The sequence below is a fragment of the Rhinolophus sinicus genome, chromosome 8 (genome assembly GCF_057876585.1).
Source record: "Rhinolophus sinicus isolate RSI-liver-muscle chromosome 8, RSI-T2T, whole genome shotgun sequence".
NCBI classification, from domain to species: Eukaryota; Metazoa; Chordata; class Mammalia; order Chiroptera; family Rhinolophidae; genus Rhinolophus; species Rhinolophus sinicus.
The window spans coordinates 34,199,210-34,221,324 of NC_142508.1; the positions used below are offsets into that span (position 1 = coordinate 34,199,210).

Consider the following 22,115-nt stretch of genomic DNA (forward strand, 5'->3'; position numbering starts at 1 on the left):
ATTGGGTTGTCTGGGTTTATTTGGGGAGACCGTTGGCACCAACCGGCGCAAGCGTACCGGAGGAGGAAGAGGGGGGAGGGGGAGGGGAAGGGGGAGGGGCAAGAGGAGGTGTTCCGGGTGGGCGGGGTCGGGAGCGGCCGGCCCCAGGCGCACGCGCACTGCCGAGCTCGGGCGCGCGGCCTCCGCGCACCGAGACGACGGCAGGAGGGCGGCGTCTCCTGCGTGTCCCTGCGCTATGGGGATTGTGGGATAGTGGCGGACGGTAGCCGGGCTTCGGAGGCCTTGAATCCGATTGCAACACCGGGAAACCCAGCCGACGTGGGGAGGGGGTTGTGTGGAGGAAGTAGCCCTTGGCTTCTGTGGGCCTCCGCTCAGCACTGCGGCCTGTTCGGACTGTGGAGGACGTTTTCCCCGACCGGCCTTTGCTTTGCAGCGGGGCGCTGGCCGCAGGAGACTGGGGCGGCTTCCCCGCTGAGAGCCTGTGCGGGCCTCGCGACCCCGCTGACTTCCTTCAGCCCCGAGTCGGGACTCGCACCCACATCACCGGCAGTCTTGGACCCCCGCCCGCATCCAGCCGGCGCGGACCCCCGAACTCTGGAACTCGGCGCGCGAGGGCCTTCCCCTACGTAGGCCCGAGAACGCGTGCGCGAGCCCCGGCCCCAGCGTCTGCGCCAGCGTTACACACCGCCCCCCCCGCCCCCACGTACCGGGCCCCTGAGCAGGGCCGGATCCGCCGGCAGCGGGGCGGGGGGGGCGCCCCGATGAGCCTCGAGTGCGAGGAGCCGCCGCCCCCCGACGCAGGTGAGCGGCCGCCCTGGCGCCCTCCCCAAGGCCGGGCGCCCCTGGTTCCCCGGAGCCTCGTCTCGGAACCCGTCGAGTCTCCCCAGCCCTTCTTCGGACCCTTCCTCTCCTCCCTGGGGTTTCTCCCCATCAGCCCCCGTCTTTCTGTCTCCGCAGTCTCTTACGTTTCTTAGTCTTTCCCTTCAATCTCCCAAGTCTCTATAACTCCAGCTCACCCCATTCCTCCCCTTTCAGGCCCGTACGCCCGCCCACTACCACCCCACCTCCTTCCATGGGCTCTCCTTCCGTCTTTTAGTGTGTCTCCCTTGGCCTTCCCTCCCCTAGCCCACCTTCCCCAGTCTCCTCTCTACACACCCCCACCTCCTCCTGTCTCCTTACTCCTTACTCCTTACTCCTCTGCCCTCCACCCACCCTCATTTTTTCCTCCTCACGGACCGTTCCCTTGGACACCCCTTACCCTTCTGTCCCTGTCACCTGCCATCCTAGATTCCATGGCCTCTGACTGTCATCCTTGGACTCAGGACGACTGGAGGAGTGGGGCTTCCCTTCACCCTGACCAGGCTCTCCCGCCCCGTGTCCCTGGCTTCTTGTGAGCTGGGCTTTGGGAGGTACTTCTGTGGAGCAGCCACCACTGAGTCTTATTCTGTGAGATGAGGCCTCCTGAGGGCAGGGCAGGGAGCCTGGTGCTGGGCACTGAGGGAGGGAGGGACCAGCCCTGGGAGACAAAGGCAGAGCCAGTCAGTCACAATACTGGTGGTGTGATAGAGGTAAGTCAGGGTGCTATGGAAGGCCCCACGGCTGAGGAGGGACTGGTGAGACTGGCTCAGCTGGTGGCGTTTTCTGTCTAGGAAGGATGAGTAGGAGTTGACATGGTGGGGGGGGGGAAGAAGGGCCTTCTGGGTGGAAGGAACAGCACGTGCAAATATGTGAAGGTGGGAACCCAGGAGCAGGTGTGCGCTCAGAGTGCAGTGTATTGGGAGGGAGTGGCCTGACACCTTGGGGGTGCTGCTTGTCTAGGCTCTTGAGGGTGACCTTCTTGGTGGGTCTTTCTTGATTGCTCTAATACACTACTGTACAGCTCTGCTAAGGATGCAAATGTTACTGTATTATCATCAGCCCAAAAGGCAAGGTGTTTGTCTAAAGCAGGGGTGTCCAAACTTTTTTCAACGTTTTTCATCAAGGACCATATGCAGTAAAATACACAAACAGCCAGGCAACTCACTCGAGGTGAAGTACGTATTGCCTCACCTGGTTATTTAAGTAAACTAAATATATTTTTGGAATTTGTTGCGGGCCAATTAACAATGGATTGCGGGTCGCAGTTGGCCTGCGGGCCGCAGTTTTAACACCCCTGGTTTAAAGGAAGATGGGTTGTCAGTTGTGGTATGGTGTTCAGAGTCATAAGGAAATCCCAGTGGGGTATAAAGTAGCGTTGACATCGGGCTCCTCTCAGGCTGGTTCTGGGGCTTCAGTGCGCTGTTTATAGGAGCCTGGAGCAGTCTGCAGGGCACAGGAAGTGCTCCAGAATCAGCAGCTTTTAAGGTTAGTATTTGGTTTGGGGTTACCTATTCAGCTGGGGGTGATTGTGTCCCCTAGGGGAAGTTTGATAATGGCTGCAGACATTTTTTGGTCACAACTTGGGGGATGCTACTGGCACCTGGTGAGTAGAGACCAGGGACACTGCTCAGCACCCTACAGTGCACAAGATGGTCCCCGGGACAGTGTGTCAGACTGTGTCAGTGGGGCTGTGGTGGGGACACTGGTCTCTTGCTTGGGTGTGATGTAATTTTGGCTTGTCTGCTCTGTTACTACCTGTGAGTGGCTGTGTGTTGTGTATTTTGACTTGTTTTTGGTACTTTTTGTTGGGTCATCTACTGTTTCCATTGGAGGAGAATGCTCATTCCCCCCCATCCCCTACAACTTTTCTTCAGGACCTGTGGCCAAATGACCTTCAGTTTTCATTCATTCAACTAGTACCTCTAGCTGTGGGCCTGACCTTATGCTAGGTCCTGGGAAGTGGCCATCTGGCAGGGAGAGGCAGGTGACTAAACAGGCAAATGCTGTCACAGAGCCCTCAGATGCTGTCACCCGGTGACCGCGGAAGCTGTGGAAGTGTGGAGTAGGCCCCTAACGCAGTCAGGGAGGCTCTCTGGAGGAAGTGGTGTCTGCACTGAAGCCTGAAGGACCCAGGAGGAGCTAGTCAGGCTCGAAGGGCTGGAGGAAGGCAGAGGGAGCAGCGAGCCAGGGCAGAGGTGAGGGCGCAGAGGAGCAGTCAGGTGTGGCGGGAGTGTTGAGCGCCATGCGGGTGGCAGCAAGAGATGAGGTGAGAGAGACCTAGAAGCGTTGGTGAGAATGAGAAGCCTTCCTGGTGTTTCTGGGCTCCCGGACTCGTGGGCAGGCTCTGCACTGGGGCTAAGGACACACCTTCCTTTTGAGGCTGAGCCCCAGTTTTCCCTTTGAATGTCAGTTTTATGGACCTTCCCATGGGAAATGTGGTCTTCCCATCACCATGAGGTGTCTCACAGGTGAGGAGTTCAGGCTTCGTGGGGTTAGGTCTCTAGAGATTTCAGTTTGGACAGGTAGGACTGGAACCCAGGCCTTTTTGACTGGATCACCTGTAACACTTACTCTGCACCAAGGGCCATTTCAAAATCTGTTTGTTGTTCTTTTCCTTTTTTCCTTTGAACCCATGGCCCATCCAGGAGACCATCCTGATTGTGAGCTTTTGGGCACCTCCTCAGTCCTTGGCCAGGTGTCCCCAGTCTTTTATTTCCAAATTACTTCATTCCCCTGGGGATGGACCAGCATGGCCACCTCCCTTAGGGGAATGTGGTCTACGGTCAGAGGGAGAGGCACCTGAGGTGACTCTAACTGGGTACCCCCCCACACAGTTTTCCTGAGTCACAGAAAGGTCCCAGCCTGTCGTCCTGTGTGGCCTCAATGACCCCTTCTTCCACCGCCTACCTTATTGGGTTTTGTGGACACACATACACACACATACTCACACACTCCTGTCCCCATCTTCCTGTCCTTGGAATCTGAAGTCCCTTACCCCCTTTCCAGATTTAGCTGAGAGCTAACAGTGGGTTGGAGGGAGGTGGTCTCGCCATCCTCCGAAATGCCCCTGCCATGGCTGAGAGCCGGGGGTTCTCTCCCATCCTGGGATTCACCTTGCCTGTGTCACATTAGAACGGTTGGTGGTGTGTGATGGTTGAGGGTGGCAGCAGTCACCAGGCTCCAGATGGTTTCTCCCAACGCTGGATACTCTGCTGAGCCTCAGAGCAGCTCAGGTGGCCACCTTGGAGGCCCTCCCAGAGGCCTCTGCGCCCTTGACCTCCACTTCCGGGCACTTTGGGGCCAAGGCAAACAGGAAGGGGTGGCAGATAAAGGATCATCCCAGGACTCCCCGGCAGGCGGAGCTGTTTGGACGGGTGGTGGCAGCAGCAGTGACAGTGGGGACTGCTCTGTGGGAGCTGCAGGCAGGCCCTGTCTGAGCCCAGGCGGGGAGGCCTAAGAGCACAGCAAAGCGAGAGCGCAAGGCCATGGTGCAGAGCTGGCGGATGGACAGGTGCTGTTTGTTTTTAATGGCTTCCTTTCTCATTTACAGTTTCCCCTTCTTCCGTTTGCAGCTAGTCTTGGTTTTCAACCAGTTTCTAAAAACCAGTGGTAGTCACTTCCGTTTTCTTGAAGTTTGCTAAAAGTTGCGAAGGGTGGGGGTGGCGGGGTATGTAGTGCCCACCAGCATATTTGAATCACTCAGGCAAACGGGCAGAGTCTTTCTGTCTTACTGTTCTGTTTTTAGCACCGTCACCCAGTGTATGGCGGTCTCCTTCCCTCCTACTAGAAGTATCCGGGCTTCGGCATGGTTTCAGGGACAGACAGGAAGGGACCAAAACCTGCTGAGCACATGCCTGTCACCTGCCTGACCCAGCTTTCCTCACAGCATGGGCCTTCCTGGTGGGCTGTGCCCCCATTTCACAGACTGGAAACGGGTCTGGGGTGCCAGCTGCCTAGCCTAGGTTCATGCCGTTAGAGTGAGAAGGAAACCACCTGTCCTATCCCCAGGGTTTCCGCAACTTGCATTAAGTGAGAATGTGAGGTTGACCCACAGGACTTGGAGCTACAGTGAATTGAGTTTATGGCCAGGAATGTTGTTTTCTCTTTTCCTCTTTTTAGTGTGTTCTTTTTTTCTAGTTCTATATCTGCATCTTCGTTCTGTGTAGAGCTTGACAAGTGATATGTGTAAGGTACCGACCACCACTCGATTGCATCTGGGCCTTGCAGCCTCCTGATTTTCAGAGGGGCCACCTGGGAAGGCTCCCCAGGGCGGACCTTTCATGTGCTTCAGCTCGGTGGGCAGCTGGCGCCTTGTCAGCTTGGGGTGAGTGGTGATGGGGACTTGGAGCGAGGCCTGGGCCTGGCCCCGGCATGGCACTCAGATAGCTCTGGTTTTGTTTTGGTAACAGTTTTTGTTGAGATGTAATTCACACACTGCACGATTCACCTAGTTACAGTGCGTGATTCAGTAGTTTCTAGTAGTCACAGAGCTGTGCGCTCTTCACGACAATGGATATTTTCAGCTGAAGTATAATAAATAAAGTTGTGTATAATTGACTTTAGAAGTTTTGGGTGGCTCTTTAAGAACATCCTTTCCCAAAAGGAAAACCCATATTCTCCTTTCCCATCTCTCCCAGCTCCTGAAAATCACTAATGTACTTTCTGTCCCTGTAGTTTTTTCTTACTGGACATTTGATGTGGATGGAGTCATATGGCCTGTGATCCTTGGTGACTGCTTTACTCACTCCACTTGGGTGGCCTTTTGGCTTCTCTAGTACTACTCCTTTTTGCCATGAGAAAGTCTCCGATGTAGAAACACGTGGTGATCTTACCACTTCCAGGTCCCTGCCTTTTGTGGCCCCAGGCGGTGGCTGCCCCTTGCGATGACTCTGGTCCCAGGTCCACCCAGTTCAGGAAGTCCGTCCCTGGGCCATCAGCGCCTTGGGGCTGGTGTATCACCTCTGCTGAGCCTTCCTTTTCTCACCTGTGGCATGGGCCCTGTTGCAGACTTGTCATCATATGGGGTAGGATGTGTGGAAGGGTCCCTCAAGGAGGTCTAGGCTCTGGGCACAAGTAGGGGTTGCCTGCATGTGAAGGGTGGCCGTGCTCTTGCAGAGGGGGCTGCTGGTTGGTTTCCTTTGGGAGCTGTAGTTCACTCCACCCCTAGTGCAGCCCGCCCCACCTTGGGGTTGTGGTTTAGGGAGCCTCTGAATATGGCTGGAGGCGGGATGGGCACCACTCCCTTTCCCCGGACAGCTCTGGCAGCCTCCCGCCTCGGGCAGTGCCTGGTGAAAGGTGGTTTGTTTGCAGGCGAGGTGTCTTTCAGCTAACATTGCTGAGCATGTTTCGAGTGCCAGGTTCTGTGCTATGTTCTGTCCCTGGGTGCTCACGGCAGCCTGGCGAGGAACTTCTGTGCAGTTCCGTCATCCAGTCAGGGCGTGTGTACTGCACGTGTGTCGTTACTGTGACAGTGTACATGCTGGGTGGGTTGGTACACATGTCCCGGAACTGGAGGTGGGCGAGCGCCCTTGGGACCTTGAAAGCGGAGACTTGGAGAGGTCATCACTGGGTTTTGGCCTGGAATGAACAAACATGAGGTGCTCAAATTTGTCTCAGAAAAATGGCCCAAGTTGGGGGGCGGCGGGGTGGCTGGGGTGAGTCCCTGCGTGTGGTAGGATAGGGCTGTCCCCCCCGGCTGTCCCTGAGCACAGGGCTGTTCCTCCATTTCGCCTGCAGGTGTGCTTGGGCAGGGCTTAGGAAGCGACACGAGTGCCCTCAGGATTGTTGTGGATTTAGAGCTCCTTGTTCCTGGTCATGGGCAGGAGGTGATCCTGGGTGGGGAGGACAGCTGAGGTGAATGAGGCGCCTGTGGAGGCTGGAAAGGAGAACTGGGTGTGGTGGTGCGGCGATGGGACAGGCTCAGAGGCCTGTCACCTGCACCTGCAGGTTCCTTAGCCCCAGCCCCAGCCACTTTCTGAATCAGCATCATTCTCCCTGGGTTGCTGCTCCGTCTGTGGCTGGGGTGCTCTCCATGGCCGCAGTGGCGTGGGACAGAGAAGACTGAGAGTGTTGTAGGAGAGAGACTGGTGTCTGCCGATCTGGGAGGTACCCAGGAGTGGCATCGTAGCCTCTCGGTCTGTCTGCAGTGGCCTGTGCCCCAGGTGGTCTTCACGAGGCAGGTGACAAGTGTGCACTCTGGTCAGTGCCTGTGCAGTGCAGTGGATCCCTCAGTTGCCCTGGGTGTGGTTTGCCCACTGTGTGATGGAATGACGACAGCCCCTTGGAGGGGGTGTGGGCATAGCGCCCAGTGCATGGTGGACTCAGCATGGGGACCAAAGGCCTGGGAGCCTGGCACAAACACAGGGCAGGTCTGTAGCTGGTGGTCTGGACTGGGGTCCCTGCAGGCTCCTCAGGGGCAACTGAGTCTGTGCATAGGGGCTCAGACCTGCCTGGCACCCAGTGGGCGCTCCACACAAGATGCCTCTGAGCCAGGTCAGCACCAATGCTGGGGGCCGGGCCACAGTCAGGCATACAGGGGCTTGAGTGTCAGCCTTGGAGCCAGGATGCCACCCTTCAGGTGGTGGGAGCTGGCCCGTCCACCCCACTGAGCTGCTTACCCATCTGCCTGGTTCTTTTGGGCCCTGTTCGGTGGCTGTTCTGGGAGCCACCCCTATTTCCCTCTTCTCTGTCCTGGGCCATGGGTGGGGATGGTGTGTGTGTGTGAGAGAGAGAGTGTGATCCAGGCAACAGCACAGACTTCCCTCTGCCTGCCACCACCCTACACCCTGCACCACGTGGTAATTTTCTGGGCCGGATGGCAGCTGTGTGCTGGCCACCCTGGGGCACTTGCATTTGTTTGGCTAATACCGATTGAAGCGAGTTTCATGGCAGAGGTTCCCGGGTGAACATGGCCCCAGCCCTGTCCCAGGGTGTCCCTGCCCAGATGTGGGGACAGGCCTTTGTGTACAGGGGTTTGTGGTCGCTCAGTGTACAGGATCGGGTCTCTCCTTCAAAGGCCCTGTTCTTGGTCCACACCCAGGGGCCTTTTCTGGACCTGGGGAACAAGGGATGGGCAGGACAGCTGGCCTCAGGTGTAAAGTGATCCCCTGGACCGCGGGTCTGCATCAGAGGCAGCTGAGGGAGACAGCAGGGTCTGGTGCTTGCTGGGTAGGGCCGGTGTGTGACAGCCCCTGCCCACAGGGCGCCATGTTTTGGAAGTTTGACTTGCACACAAGCTCGCACCTGGATGCGCTGCTGGAGCGGGAGGACCTGAGCCTGCCCGAGCTGCTGGATGAGGAGGACGTGTTGCAGGAGTGCAAGGTCGTCAACCGCAAGCTGCTGGACTTCCTGCTGCAGCCACCGCACCTGCTGGCCATGGTGGCTTGGGTCACCCAGGAGCCGCCAGCCAGCGGCGAGGAGCGGCTGCGCTACAAGTGAGCCCCACCCCGTTCTGGCACCCTGTTGATGTCACTGATTCCCTTGTGGGGATGAGGAAACCGAGGCAGGGAGAAGCCAGGCCACTGGGTGCAGACCTCATAGCCTGTGCTACAAATAGCTCCTGATACAGCTTTTTAAAAACGTTTTTCTTAATGGGGTTTTGCAGACAACATCCAGTGGAGGGACGAGTAGGACAAGCACCATGGGGGCTGCACTGGGCCCGAAGGGGCAGCATCTGGGCCCCACCCCACCCCCAACTTCTTTTTCATGGTGTTTTATTCAGTTGGATTTTTGTTGAGATGACTGTAGAATCACATGCAGTTGTGAGAGAGAACACAGAGTTCCCTGTGCACTGCCTGGTTTCCTCCACTGGTGACATTTTGCAAAATATAGCAGCACAGTGTCACAGCCAGGATGACACCATGGGACGGCCTGCAGGCCCTGGTGTGATCTAAAGCAAGTTCCCTAATTCCAGACAGAGTCTTTTTGCCTGTAATTCTCTTGTAAGTTTCCCTTTTTGGAGAATGAGCGGCAAGAGGCCTACCTGTGCCCACACGGTTCCTAGTGTGCCAGGAACACAAGGCACAGCTGTGGGCAGAGTTGGCACAGGCCATAGGTGGTCACCATCCTCTCCTATCCTTCTCTCCCACCCCCCCATCCAACCCCCATCACTCGGGTGCTTAGGGCCCTGGGGTGTGCTGGGGGTGAGGCTGGCAGGGCTCTGTTGGGGGTGCAATTGGAATTGTTTCCATAGCTGGGGGCTTTCATCTGCCCTGGGCTCCGCTGCCCTTCTCGGGCCCTGCATTGTCTATACTGCACATGGGCTTTCTTCCTGTCCGTCCTCTTTCCCGGTTCCCTGGTGCCACCCTCTGCCCCGCCCTCCTGTCTAGATGGAGCGTGGGTGAGGGCTGCCCGTTTGTCCTTTGTAAAGTGGGGGTTTGGTGAGGTTGGTGCGGGACCTGGCATACCTGGCAGGATCAGCAGGGAGTACTCCGTGCCTCCTGATGTCCACCTATATGTTAGATACCTGTCCCCACGTCTGTCTGTCTCCCTCCCCCACTGCCTCCCCTCCCTTGAGCATGTCCAGAACAGGGCTCTGTCTCATAGCAGCAGAGACACTGAGTGAGGGACCCTCCATTTTGACACCTGTGCCTTCCTGGCCCCTGGTGTCCCTGCCCAAGGACCCAGGGATGAGGCACACAGGGCCCCTACAGTTAGTTCACAGGGCACCTGGAGCAGGTTGTGGTCGGACACTTGGGACCCTGGGAGGCCTGCTGGGCTGGGCATGCGTGTGTGCAGGAGGCGGTGAGGGGTGAGGCCGGGCTGGGCCTGGGACAGGCTGAGAAGGGGGCTGTGACTGTGGTTTGGGCTGGGGCAGGGCCCCGGGGACGGGCAGGTGGATGTCCTGGAGGTAGAGGGACAGGCTTGGTGGTGGGGGTCCAGGCTCAGGAGGGTGGATGTTGCTTTGGGGGAAGTTCTGATGGGGGTGGGTACAGGGAGATGAGGGCGGCTCTGCTGGCCCTCCCCCGCATCTGCCTGGTTTTCTGGAACTGACAGCCCCCACTCCACCCTGCCCAGGTACCCCAGCGTGGCCTGCGAGATCCTGACTTCAGATGTGCCCCAGATCAACGACGCCCTGGGTGCTGATGAGTCGCTGCTGAACCGGCTGTATGGCTTCCTGCAGAGCGACGGCTGCCTCAACCCGCTGCTGGCCAGCTTCTTCAGCAAGGTCATGGGGGTACTCATCAACCGCAAGACGGACCAGGTGCGGCGGCGCTCCTGGGGCCATCGTGCGGGTGGGCGGCTGTGGCCCAGGGCCTCTACCTGACACGCCTGTGCCCCCAGCTCGTGTCCTTCCTGCGGAAGAAGGACGACTTCGTGGACCTGCTGCTGCAGCACATCGGCACCTCAGCCATCATGGACTTGCTGCTGCGCCTCCTCACATGCGTGGAGCGGCCCCAACTGAGGCAGGAGGTGGTCAATGTAAGCAGCAGCACGCCTGGGTGGGGGGTGGGGCCGGGGCCGGGGCGGGGTCAGTGAGCGTAGCCCCGCCTTCTTTCTCCCTCCCAGTGGCTCAATGAGGAGAAGATTGTCCAGCGGCTCATCGAGCAGATCCACCCATCGAAAGATGACAATGTGAGGCCCCCCCCATCCACCTGCTGCTCCCAGCCATGAGGGCCTCCTCCCCTCAGCCGAATTGATGAGAAAAGGGAGCACCAGGAAGCGAGCGCACTCCCTCCCAGTCACTCACCCTCAGGGCTCAGAGGGGACACAGAAGAACAGAAAAGGGGTTTTACACACAGGAAGTTTCCATTGAGCCAGGAAGTTAGCCCATTCTCCCTTGAGGAATCAGGGGTCTGGTGAGAGTCCCCTGACACAGGCTCTGCCCTGGCGCTCTCGCTGCTGTCCTTCCCAGGGCCCCTCACCCTCTATCCCTCTGGCACTGGCTCTGTGGCCTGTTGCTCCTTCCATCTCTTGTGCCTGGACAAGCCCTGCTTGTCCTTCAGAGAATCCACCTGGAGGTCCTGCGTCCTCACCGGCAGCTTGTGGGGCCTTGGCTGTCCTCCGGCTCACAGGCGCAGGTAGTCAGCACCCAGCACCCAGCCAGCCCATGTCCCGGGAGGGTGATGACCATCCAGACCTTTGTGGCAGCGGGACGAGGGCACCCACTGTGAGCCAGGTGGTGGGACACCTCTGATGGGCTCTGAGGTGCAGCCCACGACTGGATGGGTCTGGGGTCTGCGTGGGGAGCCCTGGCAGCTGCCTGTTGCGTTGGACTCAGCACTCTGTTCATGCTTCTCTCGCGTTTTCTGTTTGGTGACAGCTTTATTGAAAATGAGTTTATGTACTATGCAGCCTACCCATTTATGGGGTTTCAGTGGCTTTTAGTATATTTACAGAGTTGTGCAACCGTCACCACATTTATTTTAGAATATTTTTCATCCCTCCAAAAGGAAACCCTGGGCCCATTAGCTGTCACTCCCTCTCCCCTGCTGGTCCCCCAGTCCATGACAGCCACCAGTCTGCTTTCTGTCCCTGGGTTTGCCTCTTCTGGGCTTTTCGTATACAGGGAATTGCACAGTGAGTGGTCTTCTGTGACTGGCCTCTTTGCCTTAGCACTGTGTTGTGTGTATCCATGTTGTAGAATGTTGGTGTTTTGTCCCTTTCTAAGGCTGAGGAACGTTCCACTTGTGGACAGACCAGGATTGCTTATCTGTTCACCAGTTGTGAATGTAAACGGTGGCTCTTGTGAATGGTGCAGTGTTTCTGTGTGATGTCTCCTATTCCCAAAGAAACCTTCCTTGGTTTCCCTTTTTTCCCCTCCCAGTGTTTAGTGCCTCAGGCTCCCTCCCTTGGCACTTGTGTCTCTGCCTGTGCTACCCTCTTCACCTGTCCCTAAAGGCTGGGGTCAAGTGGTCAGCTCATGGTGTGGGGGGGTACCGATACCATGCCTTGGAGGGCCTGGCTGGGGTCCTCAGCTCTCTGTCCACCTCCCCAGCAACATTCCAATGCGTCCCAGTCCCTGTGTGACATCATCCGCCTGAGCCGGGACCAGATGATCCAAGTCCAGGACAGCCCGGAGCCCGATCAGCTGCTGGCCACCCTGGAGAAGTGGGTTTGCGGGGGGCATGCCAGTCCCGGGAGGGAAGCTGTTCTGGAGCTCTGGGGCCCAGGACCTTCACCCTAACCCTCCTGCGTCCCAGGCAGGAGACGATCGAGCAGCTGCTGAGCAACATGCTGGAAGGGGAGCTGAGCCCATCTGTCCTCGTCAGCGGGATCCAGGTGCTGCTGACTCTTCTGGAGCCAAGGAGGCCACGGTGAGGGGGTGACCTCCCTGGGTGGTCTGTGCTGTTCAGGGGACATGACCACCCTTCAAGGTGGTCATTCCAGACCTGGAGAGGAGTCCTTCCATTTCTGTCTGGCAGCCAAGGAAACTGAGACCAAGTCAACCACCCGTAGCTTCAAGCTGGCTGTTGGAATCGGGCCCCTTGGGTGGGGTACTGCCCACCGCACAGCGGGACCTCTGCCCCAGGGTCCCCAGGGACCCACCCCCACCGAGCTGCCTCCTCTCTCAGTCCTCACCCTTGCCTCCTGGCTGGGAGCAGCTTCTCACTCCCTTGCAGATCTGTTCTATGCGCACGCACATGCACATGAGCCAGGCAGCTCACTCAGCCCTTAATCCCACCCCCGCTGCAGGTCCGAGTCCATGACCGTGAACAACTTCTTCAGCAGTGTAGACGGGCAGCTGGAGCTGCTGACCCAGGCGACCGTGGACAGCACCGTGTCCAGCATGGGCACCCTGCACGCCTTGCGTCCTCGGCTTGGCCGCTTCCACCAGCTCCTACTCGAGCCGCCCCAGGTGGGCCATGTGGGCCAGAGAACAGGTGGCAGGGAGGTTCACTCCTTGGTCCCCAGCAGCACTGAGCTGGGAACCATGCCTCCCCTGTGCCTGCAGCTGGAGCCACTGTGCACAACGTGGGGCACCCTGGCCCCACCACTGGGCAACACGCGGCTGCATGTGGTCAAGCTGTTGGCCAGCGCCTTGAGCACCAATGACGTGGCCCTGACCCAGGAGCTTCTGGCACTCGACGTGCCCAACACCATGCTGGTGCGCTTGGCAGGGCTACTGGGCAGTGTGGGGTGGGCTCAGGGATGGGGCGTGGCTACTGGCCAGGGTGGGGTGGGGTCAGGGGCAGGGCCTCTTGGCACCAGCCTGTGTCCCCTCCCCAGGATCTCTTCTTCCACTATGTGTTCAACAACTTCCTCCACACCCAAGTGGAGGTGTGTGTCAGCGCCATGCTGAGCGCCGGGCCCCCTTCCGATAGCAGCCTCGAGACCCCTGCCCCGAACCCCGTCGTGAAACATGTGAGCGGGGGCTCCCGGGTACCCCCTGGGGTGGGTTCTGCCCCAGCTATGTCCCTCGCCTGTCCTGCAGCCAGTACTTGGTGGGTGACCACATCCTGGGGGCTGGAGGTTCAGCCTTGCTCTTAGGTCATGTCTGGGAGAAATAGAGGGTGGTGTGTGGGGAGGTGAGTGGAAATGGTGACTTCAGGAGGTAGCATGTGTCCTGGGGGACAGAGGGAAGAACTGTCCTGGCGTGCCAGCCACCACAGTGGGTGGGAGCACCTCCCTGGGTATAGCTGGGGCCTCAGGGAGGAACTGTTCAGAGGGGATGTCAGACTAGGAGTGGGAGGCAGGCAGGGTGCCTTTGGGGTTTGTTGTCCGGATAGAGCGGGAGCTACACAGGCCAAGGACCTTTCTGGGGAGCAGGGAACAAGGATGCGCTATGTATTTGTGGGAAGAGCAGAGGCTCAGGTGCCTAGCCAAGGTGGTGGAGCCGCCTCTGTCCCTCCCTTGTCTGGAGTCTGAGGCCTGGCTGGCTGGGACGGGTGACACCCTTAGCTGGTCCCCATCCCCATGTGGCCCCATCCCCATGTGGCTGTCATGCTTCCCGTAGCTGTTGCAGCAGTGTCGCCTGGTGGAGCGCATCCTGACATCCTGGGAAGAGAATGACCGTGTACAGTGAGTGTCCCCTGGCTTTTCTGCTGTGGGGAGGGTGGGGGGGGGGGGTGAGGCCACTTGTGTGCAGCTGCAGCCTCTCCTCTCTTCCAGGTCTGCAGGGGGCCCTCGGAAAGGCTACATGGGTCACCTGACCAGAGTGGCCAATGCCTTGGTGCAGAACACAGAGAAGGGGCCCAATGCCGAGCAGCTGGGACAGCTGCTGAAGGGTGAGACGGGGACTCGCTTGGGTGGTGGGCGTGCTGGAGGCTTTGGGTCGCCTCATGTCCTCGTTCCCCCATTGAGCAGAGCTTCCAGGGGAGCAGCAGGAGCAGTGGGAGGCCTTCGTGTCGGGAGCCCTGGCCGAGACCAACAAGAAGAACATGGTGGACCTGGTGAGGCCCCCGCTGTGCCCGCCTCTGCTGCTCCATCTCTTCTCGCTCCAGTTGCAGCCTTCCCGTCCCCACAGCCCGGTCCTTGCCCCGGGCCTTGTTGGGGGCTCTAACAGGCCCTGATTCCCCACCGCCCGCCCACCAGGTGAACACCCACCACCTGCACTCCTCCAGTGATGACGAGGACGACAGGCTCAAGGAGTTCAACTTCCCCGAGGAGGCCGTGCTGCAGCAGGTGGGGCTGTGGGGCAGCAGGATCCTGCCCTGCCTGCCCCCCCACCCTGACCCCCCAACCCTGACCGCAGCGCCTTGCTCCACCTCCCAGGCCTTCATGGACTTCCAGATGCAGCGCATGACCTCAGCCTTCATTGACCACTTCGGCTTTAACGATGAGGAGTTTGGGGAGCAGGAAGAAAGCGTGAAGTGAGTGTGCCCCTCTGTGTGAGGCCACCTGCCGTCCTTCCCGTGTCCTCCCTGGTGTCCTCACCTCCTGCCCAGTACCCGCTCGGGCTCAGCCTGGAGGAGGGCTGCAGACCTTGGGCCCCTCTCCTTCCTCCCTGGGGGCTCACCAGCCCCCAGGTAGATGGGGGTCCTGGGTCATGGGGAGTGTGTGAGATGGGCCCTTGCAGAGGCAGGACAGCCCTAGGGGCCGGAGCCACCCCTCTCCCCTCCAGAGGCCTGGGGTGACATGAGGTGTTTTTTTTCAGCGACCAGTTTTGCTTATTTGTATTTGTTGTGCAGCCACATTTTAGCATCGTCACTTCTGGTGGTTTAGTCATGAACTTTTTTCTTTATTTTCTGAACTTTCTGCCATAAGCATCTGTTGCTTTTATAGTCAGAGAAGAAAATTCAAGTTTACTAACGTTTTATAAGTTGTGCAAGCAACCTTGTGACAGCACCAGGCAGACAGCGAAGGGAAGGGCAGACAACTTGAGTCAGTGCAGGGGACACGGCCAGGGACAGGAGTGGAGCGGCTGCCGTGACCGTGGGGGGCACCACCCAGCTGCTCAGGGGCCTCCATTCTGAGCCTGGTTCTTACACCACCAGGCTTGGGTCTCCCCGTGTGTATCTTGGGGCTTAGGGAGCCTGCTTTCAGGAAGTGCCTGGGAACAGCGAGTTGTGCCTCATGTCCACTGAGCAGAAGAGATTACTTTTGAAGAATGAGCCTGTGATGCCCTGAGATGGGCCGTGGGGAAGCAGATGGAGAAGGGGCCAGATGGGGTGCCCAGGGTTGGACCCAGGGATAGGCAGGAAGGGCTGCAGCTGTGACTGAGTTTTGGGGGGATACCTGATGAAAAGGACAACTTGTGGCAGCGTGCTGGGCCCATTTCGGTATTACCCATTACATGCCCACGACCAGCCTTTGCTCAGGGCTTGGGAGCCCCTTTACAGCTAGGGAGACGGAGCATATGCTGGTCAGCAACCCTTTGCAGTACAGTGAGGGTCAGCTGTGGCCTGTCGTGCCCATGGCTGGACAGAGGTTCTTTGGATGTAGATGTGAGATTGTGTTTGCTGGTCTGCCTGCATAGTGCCCGGTCTGTCTCAGAGGCCCGAGACACCTGGGGAAGACGCAGCCCAAGGGGGGCCCCGGCCCCATCCTAGTGGGGTGATGGACTGCTCAGTGAATAGCGTTGGGATGAACAGCTGCAATTTTGGACAGAACTGTTACTCTGTCAAGACAAATTTCAAACTTTAAATGTAAAATGTAAAACAAAAACAAAAAACGTGAAGCATTCTAGATTGGAAAATGGGTTAATATATTTATAATCAGGGCTGAAGGTGCTGCTCTGCCTGAGTCAGCGGCCCACCCAACCAGCTGTGCTGTGTGTGTGCTCTGTTTCTGTGTGTTTGAGAGGAGACAGGAATACCTGCCTTATTGGAGGCAGTGGAAAGGAAGCGCGGGAAAACCGGCACTCAGTCAGCACTCAGGATCTGTTGACTTGTATTTGTCCCTTGACCTTGGTGGTAAAATATTTCCTGAATTGAAAAGATGACTTCCCAGAGAGCCTAGGAAGTCTCCCTAACACGTGGGGCAGAACATGAGCCCTGGGGATAGTCAGCATTTTCACCACGGAACAGGAGGAAGACCAACAGCCCAGGAGAGGAAATGGGGAAAGGATGCAAACAAAACAAGTAGTAGGCTGTTGAAAAGTTGCTTAGTCTGCTGGTGGGAGCATAATCGACAAATTCTTTGCAGCAGTTTGTGTCAGTATTTAAAATGTGTGGATTTAGTCCTTACTCCAGGAATTGAACTTCTATGAGGCTTTTTGAAAGCACAGAGAATTGAGCAAAGAAGGATATAGGAGAATGTTTAACGCAGCCTTGTTGACGACAGTGACAGATTGCAGATGGGGCTCAGTTAGCTGGGTCCTTAGGAAAATGAGGCCCAGGCTGGTCCTACATTCCATTCTTGTTTCTCGCTGTGGCTGCTAATGCTGAACCACCACTTCTAAGGGAAGTTCATACCTGTGTGTGAATCTCTCACCCAGATTGTAATCTCAAATCCTGCAAACAAGTAGTCCAGGTAGAGTCTGTTTCCTTTATCTCACAACAGAGAAAACAAGGTTCAAAAGTGTTAAGTGACCTGCCTGGGGTCACCCCACTAGCTGGTGCCAGAGTTGGGATTCACACCCACTGCAACCCATGGGGCCAGCGGGGCTGTGGGTTCCTGCTGCACACAGTCCCCTTGGATATCCCTGTGCAGGGGCTGAGACAGGAGGGCGGAGTGTGGGACCTCAGCTGGGAACATGTGTGTCTTCACCGCTCTACAAACTGCACAAATGACGACTGTGCTGCGAGTGTTGACTCAGGGTACAGATAAGTTTTAGCCAGTGGGTGCCCCACGTGCCTCACCTCACTGCTCTTGTGCTTTCTCTCCTAGCGCGCCTTTCGACAAGACAGCCAATATCACCTTCTCCCTCAACGCTGACGATGAGAACGTGAGTGCTGCCCTGTCCTCTGGTGGGGGAAGGGGGCACAGGCAGTGCAGCCCTACCCACCCTCCCTCCTACCCCTGCACCCTGCAGCCCAATGCCAACCTGCTCGAGATATGTTACAAGGACCGGATCCAGCAGTTTGATGACGAGGAGGAAGAAGAGGAGGAGGAAGAGGGCCAGGGTTCTGGGGAGTCCGACGGGGAGGATGGTGCCTGGCAGAGCGGCCAGCTTGCCAGGGGGACCCGCCTGGGCCAGCCCCCATGCCTGCGGTAAGTCCCCTCCTGACTCCATTTCTAGGCTCCCTAGCACAGCGGGGCTGCAGGGCCCCCAATGAAACAGTTTTCACCAGCTCAAGTGAATGAGAAACAGACGGGGAATGCGATGTGAGTATTGGTTTAGGCACTTTTAATTTTGAGTGATAGAAACCCAATTCAGGTGAGTTAAACTACAAAAGGAATGGGTAACGGCTTGTGTATGGCCAGAAAACTTGGCACCTCCTTCAGGTATGGCTTGATGCAGGTGCATCTGTAATCAGTACCGTCCCTCCACCCTTGACTCTGCTCTCCCAGTGTTAGCTTTCGTGCAGGTGTTCCCAAAATGGTATGATGGTCCCATCAGCCTCTCTTTCCCCCTAATTTCAGGAAAAGGAGAAATGATAATTGTCAGTCCCTCTCAGGCTAAATGTCAGTAAGTCGTGACCAGCTCTTTGTACAAACGTTATTTTTCTTCAATAGTGGCTGGCCCCAGAATCACTGGCTGAACGGGTTCATGCCATATAGCTTTGCCAGCATGAACAACTCAGGGTCCCCAACTCTGGTCCTTTGTTCCCTTGGCTGCTGATTTGAGAATTAGAGTGTTTTAACTTCTTAATCGATGTGTAACAAGTATGCAGGCGAGTATACGGATCCTGACTGTATGGCCCCATGGACCTCCGTTTGCCAGATGAGGCAGTGGAACCATCCCTGTACCCCCTTGCCGGCCACTGTCCACCCTCCCCAGGGTGACGCTGTGCTGACATCTTGTCCTATATAGATCAGTTTTGTCCCTTCTGCTTTGAGGTTCATCCTTCTGGTAGGTGTGGGTATGTTCACCTGCCATCTGTGGGTGTGCCATCATGGAACTAACCAAGTTCATTGCACTTAATGTGTGTCATTGAGGAATCCAAGGCAGTGATCCACCTGTGTTTTCTTCTGAGAATTGATCGTGTTAGCTCTTACATCTAAAGTTTGATCCATTCCAAGCTAATTTTTTGTACGTGGTGTGAAGTGGGGTCCAGCTTCATTCTTTTGCGTGTGGGAATGCCGCTGTCCCAGCATCACTTGTGGGAAGGATTGTCCTTCCCCCACTGAATGGTCTTGGCACCCTTGTCAGCAGTCGATTGACTGTGTGTGGAGGGTTTCCTCGGTCTGTGCCGGAACTACTTGGTCTTGATCACCGTTGTGTTATAGTAAGTTTGGAAGTTGGGAAGTATGAGTCCTGCCACGTTGTTCAAGATTGTGTTGACTCCCTGGGCTCCCTTGAGATTCCGTCTGAATTTTAGGATCAGCTTGTCAGTTTCAATAAGGAACCTGGCTGGGATTGTGAGAGGGATGGCCTTGAACCTGTAGGTCAGGTTGGGAGTGTACCATTTAATGATATTCCATCTCCTAATCCATGAACATGGGATGTGTTTCCATGTCTTTAGGTCTTTTTTACTTTCACCAGTGTCCCAACAGTGAATGTTCGGTTTCCACCACCGAGTGTGGTGTTAGTTGTGGGTGTGGTGCACGGGATTGGGAAGCTCTCCTCTGTCTCCTGTTTGCCAAATGTCTTAGTTTATTTTCAGTGAGAAAAGATGTACTCCTTTCCACCATTTGCTCCCATGGCAAATGGAGGGTGCGTTCAGCATTTGCTCAACCATCCCCATCGGGGGACATGCAGGCCAGTAGGACTTTGTCCATAGTCTCGAGTCACGTGTTAGTCAACACTCAGCAGTGCTTTGGGAGCAGCTGCACATGCCAGTGCTGCTCTAAGCTGAGGATACAGTGGTGACAAAAGTCCTCCCGAGTTTGTAGTTGGGGGAAGAGCATCAAGTCAGCCCCCCTGAGAGGGCGGTTCAGGCGCCGGGAGGGCCTGTGAGAGAGATGAGGCGGGGCCTTTCTACCCGTAATGCCGGCGGTGGCACTCTCCACTGACCCTCGTGCTTCCCATTGGCCTGCCCGTCGTGGGATGCTCTCTGGGCATCTTGGCACACCCTGGGCCTAGGGAGGCCCTCACCCGTTCATCCCTGGGTTTCCCTGCTGTGTGTGTCCCCCCGATCTGTTTTTATCATCTGTTGATTCCTTCACAGACTGCTCCCTGGGGTCTGCTCTGGGAGGGTCGGGAGGTGGGGACAGGGTGTCTTCCCACTCTGTCCCTGCCCCAGCTTAGCAGCTGATGGCTGCTTTCTGGGGGCAGGAGTGGAGGCAGCACAGACAGTGAGGAGGAGGAGGAAGAGGAGGAGGAGGACGACGAGGAAGACGACGAGGAAGACAGCCGGGTGGCTCGTGGAGGGGCCGGGCCCTCCTCTTACCCCAGCCCGGGCCCACAGCCTCCGGGTGGGTGAACACGCAGGCAGGGTGTGGTCGGGGGCTTGCGGGTGTCTGCCTGCTGTGCTCACTCTTGCCCCCACACCAGGCCCCAGCTGGACAGCTACCTTTGACCCAGTGCCTACAAATGCCCTGGCTGGCCCCCAAGACTCTGGGGACAAAGAGCTGTGCTCTGGGCCCCCTGTTTCACAGGGGCCCCTCTGCATGCCCCAGGACCTCCCTGCCCCCAGCGGGGCCGACCCTGCAGCCCCCAACGCCCTGCAGCTCAGGTGAGGCTAGGAGGCAGGACCGGGAGGCGGAGCCCGGTTCTGGTTCCCTTAGGCTCCAGCGCTAACCCCAGCTGCCCACTTGGGCTGTTTCTCTCCTCGCCCAGGTCTCAGGACCCCATACCCACCTCAGCACCTCAGGAAGCCACAGATGGCGGCAAAGTAGCAGAGCCCTCGGGTGAGCCCCTGCCCACTGTCCGTCCAGCATGCCCTCCTGCCTACTGCCCCCCCGCCTGCGGCCCTCCCCCTGCTGTCCCCTGGCCTTGCACACACCTCCAGTTTGGAGGACTTGCCAAGTCTCACGTCTCTGGGCCTCTTTCCTCCGCACAGCCCCCTGTCGGGCCTTGGTCAGCTTCGGGGACCTCCAGGCCACCCTCAGAGGGACAAGCTCTGCCCCCAAGTCCTTGGACAGGTGACTGGCTGGGGAGCAGCTTCTGGGGGGCCGCGTTGGGAGGTGAATAGAGTCTGGCCCTTGGGTCGTCCCTGCCCCAGGGCTGTGCCTGTGCCCACATGGGAGCCATACAGGATCCTGGAGCTCAGGGCCCCCAGCCCAGCCCCCGGGGCAGGAAAGAGGCTTCCAGGAAGGCCAGAAGTGTGTGGAGCCCATCGCAGCCAACCTTGAGCTCCTGCCTGGGACAGCTCCCAGGGTCTTTTGATGTGAGGCCCTGGGCTGTGCCTTCCTTCCATGCTCAGCAAACAGCTGATGGTAACCCAACTGACCTCCCCCCTCAGTGCAACCAGAGACCCTACTACCTCTGTCCCAGCCCCTGGGGCCTACCAGCCCCCGCCGACCGTGGAGGGGAAGAAGAGCCCAGAGCCCTTGCGGCTCCCCCAAAACCAGAGGTGAGCATGGAGAGGCCCTATAGCTAGTGGGGGGTGGTTTGGGAGGAGGCACTGACCTCTCATGTTCCTCTCTCCTGATAGTGCCCAGGCCCTCCAGCTGCCTCCAATGCCCAACACCTCTGCCCCGGGAGGGCCAGTGTCCCCAGGCTCCCAGTGAGTGGCAGGGGCCAGGGGGTTGGGGGTAGGGGCGGTGGGTAGGCCGGCGAGCTTCTCACTCGGGTGTCCCTCTCGGTTCCTAGGTAACTGCCTGGTCCCAGTGGTGGCAGCCAAATCTTCGTCCTGCATGTGGACCCTGCCCGGGCAGGGGCAGGACAGATCCCACAATGGCCCGTTGTCCCATCACCCCGTCCCCACCCACCACGTTCTCTCCTCTGGACTCCCAGGAGGCTGGTGCCAGGGAGACAGGTCCCCCCCCCCCCATTTGCACTGAGAAAAGAAATGACGGAGTTTTGTCTCCTAGAATAAAGATATAGAGTCCAGTAGAGAGAGAGAGAGAGAGGGAGGGAGAGAGAGAGAGAGAGAGAGAGAGAGAGAGAGAGAGAGAGACCTATATTATATATTATATATATATTGAGGGAGGAGAGAGTGGGTGGGAAGAGAGCCAGAAGGAAGCCACACCCCAGGGCAGGCAGGGTGGGAGGTTGGACCATCACCCTGGCCCAGCTGGGGCTTCATTGGGGTTACCAAGATACAGTCTACCCTCTCCTCCCACCATGCTCCTTCCTCCCCATCCCCCTCACCCCGTGCAAACGCCCACACCCACACTCGGCCTTTCAGCTCAGGTCCACCTGGGAGGGGAGGGCCCGAGTGGGGGCCGTGCCTTTGCCCAGCCCCTCACCCTGGACCCTGCATTTTCCCCCAGGCTGGGAGTTAAAGGACCCTCTGCCTGGCCTGGTGGCTGTCTGGGACCTGGGGGTCCCAGTCCAAGGGGGCCTCCCTAGTGACTTTCCCATGAGGCCCTGATACACTCATGAGACCCTTGCGCCTCCATGGACCCCAGCGTGGGGGCCTGGCAGGGGTCCGGCTGGGGTCCCCCTCCTGTGCTCAAGGGTCTGGGGTCCAGCCCAGCTGCCAAGTGCCCTTGTCCCAGCCCCCTGTCCCCAGGCTGGCGTGCGTGTTGTGTGTCCGTGCCGAGCTTCTATTTCATATTGCAACTATGAATAAATCAGACAGTTTAAGAGTCCTGCCGTTCAGACCTTGAGCTCTGGGACATGTGGGGGGCGGGGGGGTGGCCTGAGCTGTCCCCGCACCTCCCTCCGCCTCTGGGCTTTGACCTTCAGAATGTGGAACTGGGCTCTTAAAACTCCACACACTCCT

General features: G+C 57.9%; 1 protein-coding gene across 5 annotated transcripts; it reads left to right on the top strand.

Annotated features, from left to right (window-relative positions):
- The first annotated feature begins 175 nt into the window (after nt 1-175).
- On the top strand, nt 176-21,981 carry PPP6R1 (protein phosphatase 6 regulatory subunit 1). 5 transcript variants are annotated; one of them, XM_074316042.2, is made up of 25 exons: nt 178-801; nt 1,288-1,409; nt 8,059-8,291; nt 9,874-10,060; nt 10,141-10,278; nt 10,366-10,431; nt 11,795-11,907; nt 12,000-12,113; nt 12,493-12,655; nt 12,752-12,904; nt 13,027-13,161; nt 13,754-13,818; nt 13,909-14,024; nt 14,104-14,189; nt 14,332-14,421; nt 14,512-14,609; nt 17,068-17,125; nt 17,213-17,391; nt 19,559-19,698; nt 19,778-19,958; nt 20,063-20,133; nt 20,286-20,367; nt 20,688-20,798; nt 20,880-20,951; nt 21,038-21,981. In XM_074316042.2, the coding sequence occupies exons 3-25, from the start codon at nt 8,065-8,067 to the stop codon at nt 21,039-21,041; spliced, it is 2,649 nt and encodes an 882-aa protein (XP_074172143.1). In that variant the 5' UTR covers nt 178-801; nt 1,288-1,409; nt 8,059-8,064; the 3' UTR covers nt 21,042-21,981. The 5 variants fall into 5 exon arrangements, 4 of the variants coding, with proteins under 4 accessions (XP_074172143.1, XP_074172142.1, XP_088656109.1 ...); XM_074316041.2 differs by lacking the exon at nt 1,288-1,409; XM_074316043.2 differs by lacking the exons at nt 178-801; nt 1,288-1,409 and adding an exon at nt 3,382-4,369.
- The last annotated feature ends 134 nt before the right edge of the window (nt 21,982-22,115 follow it).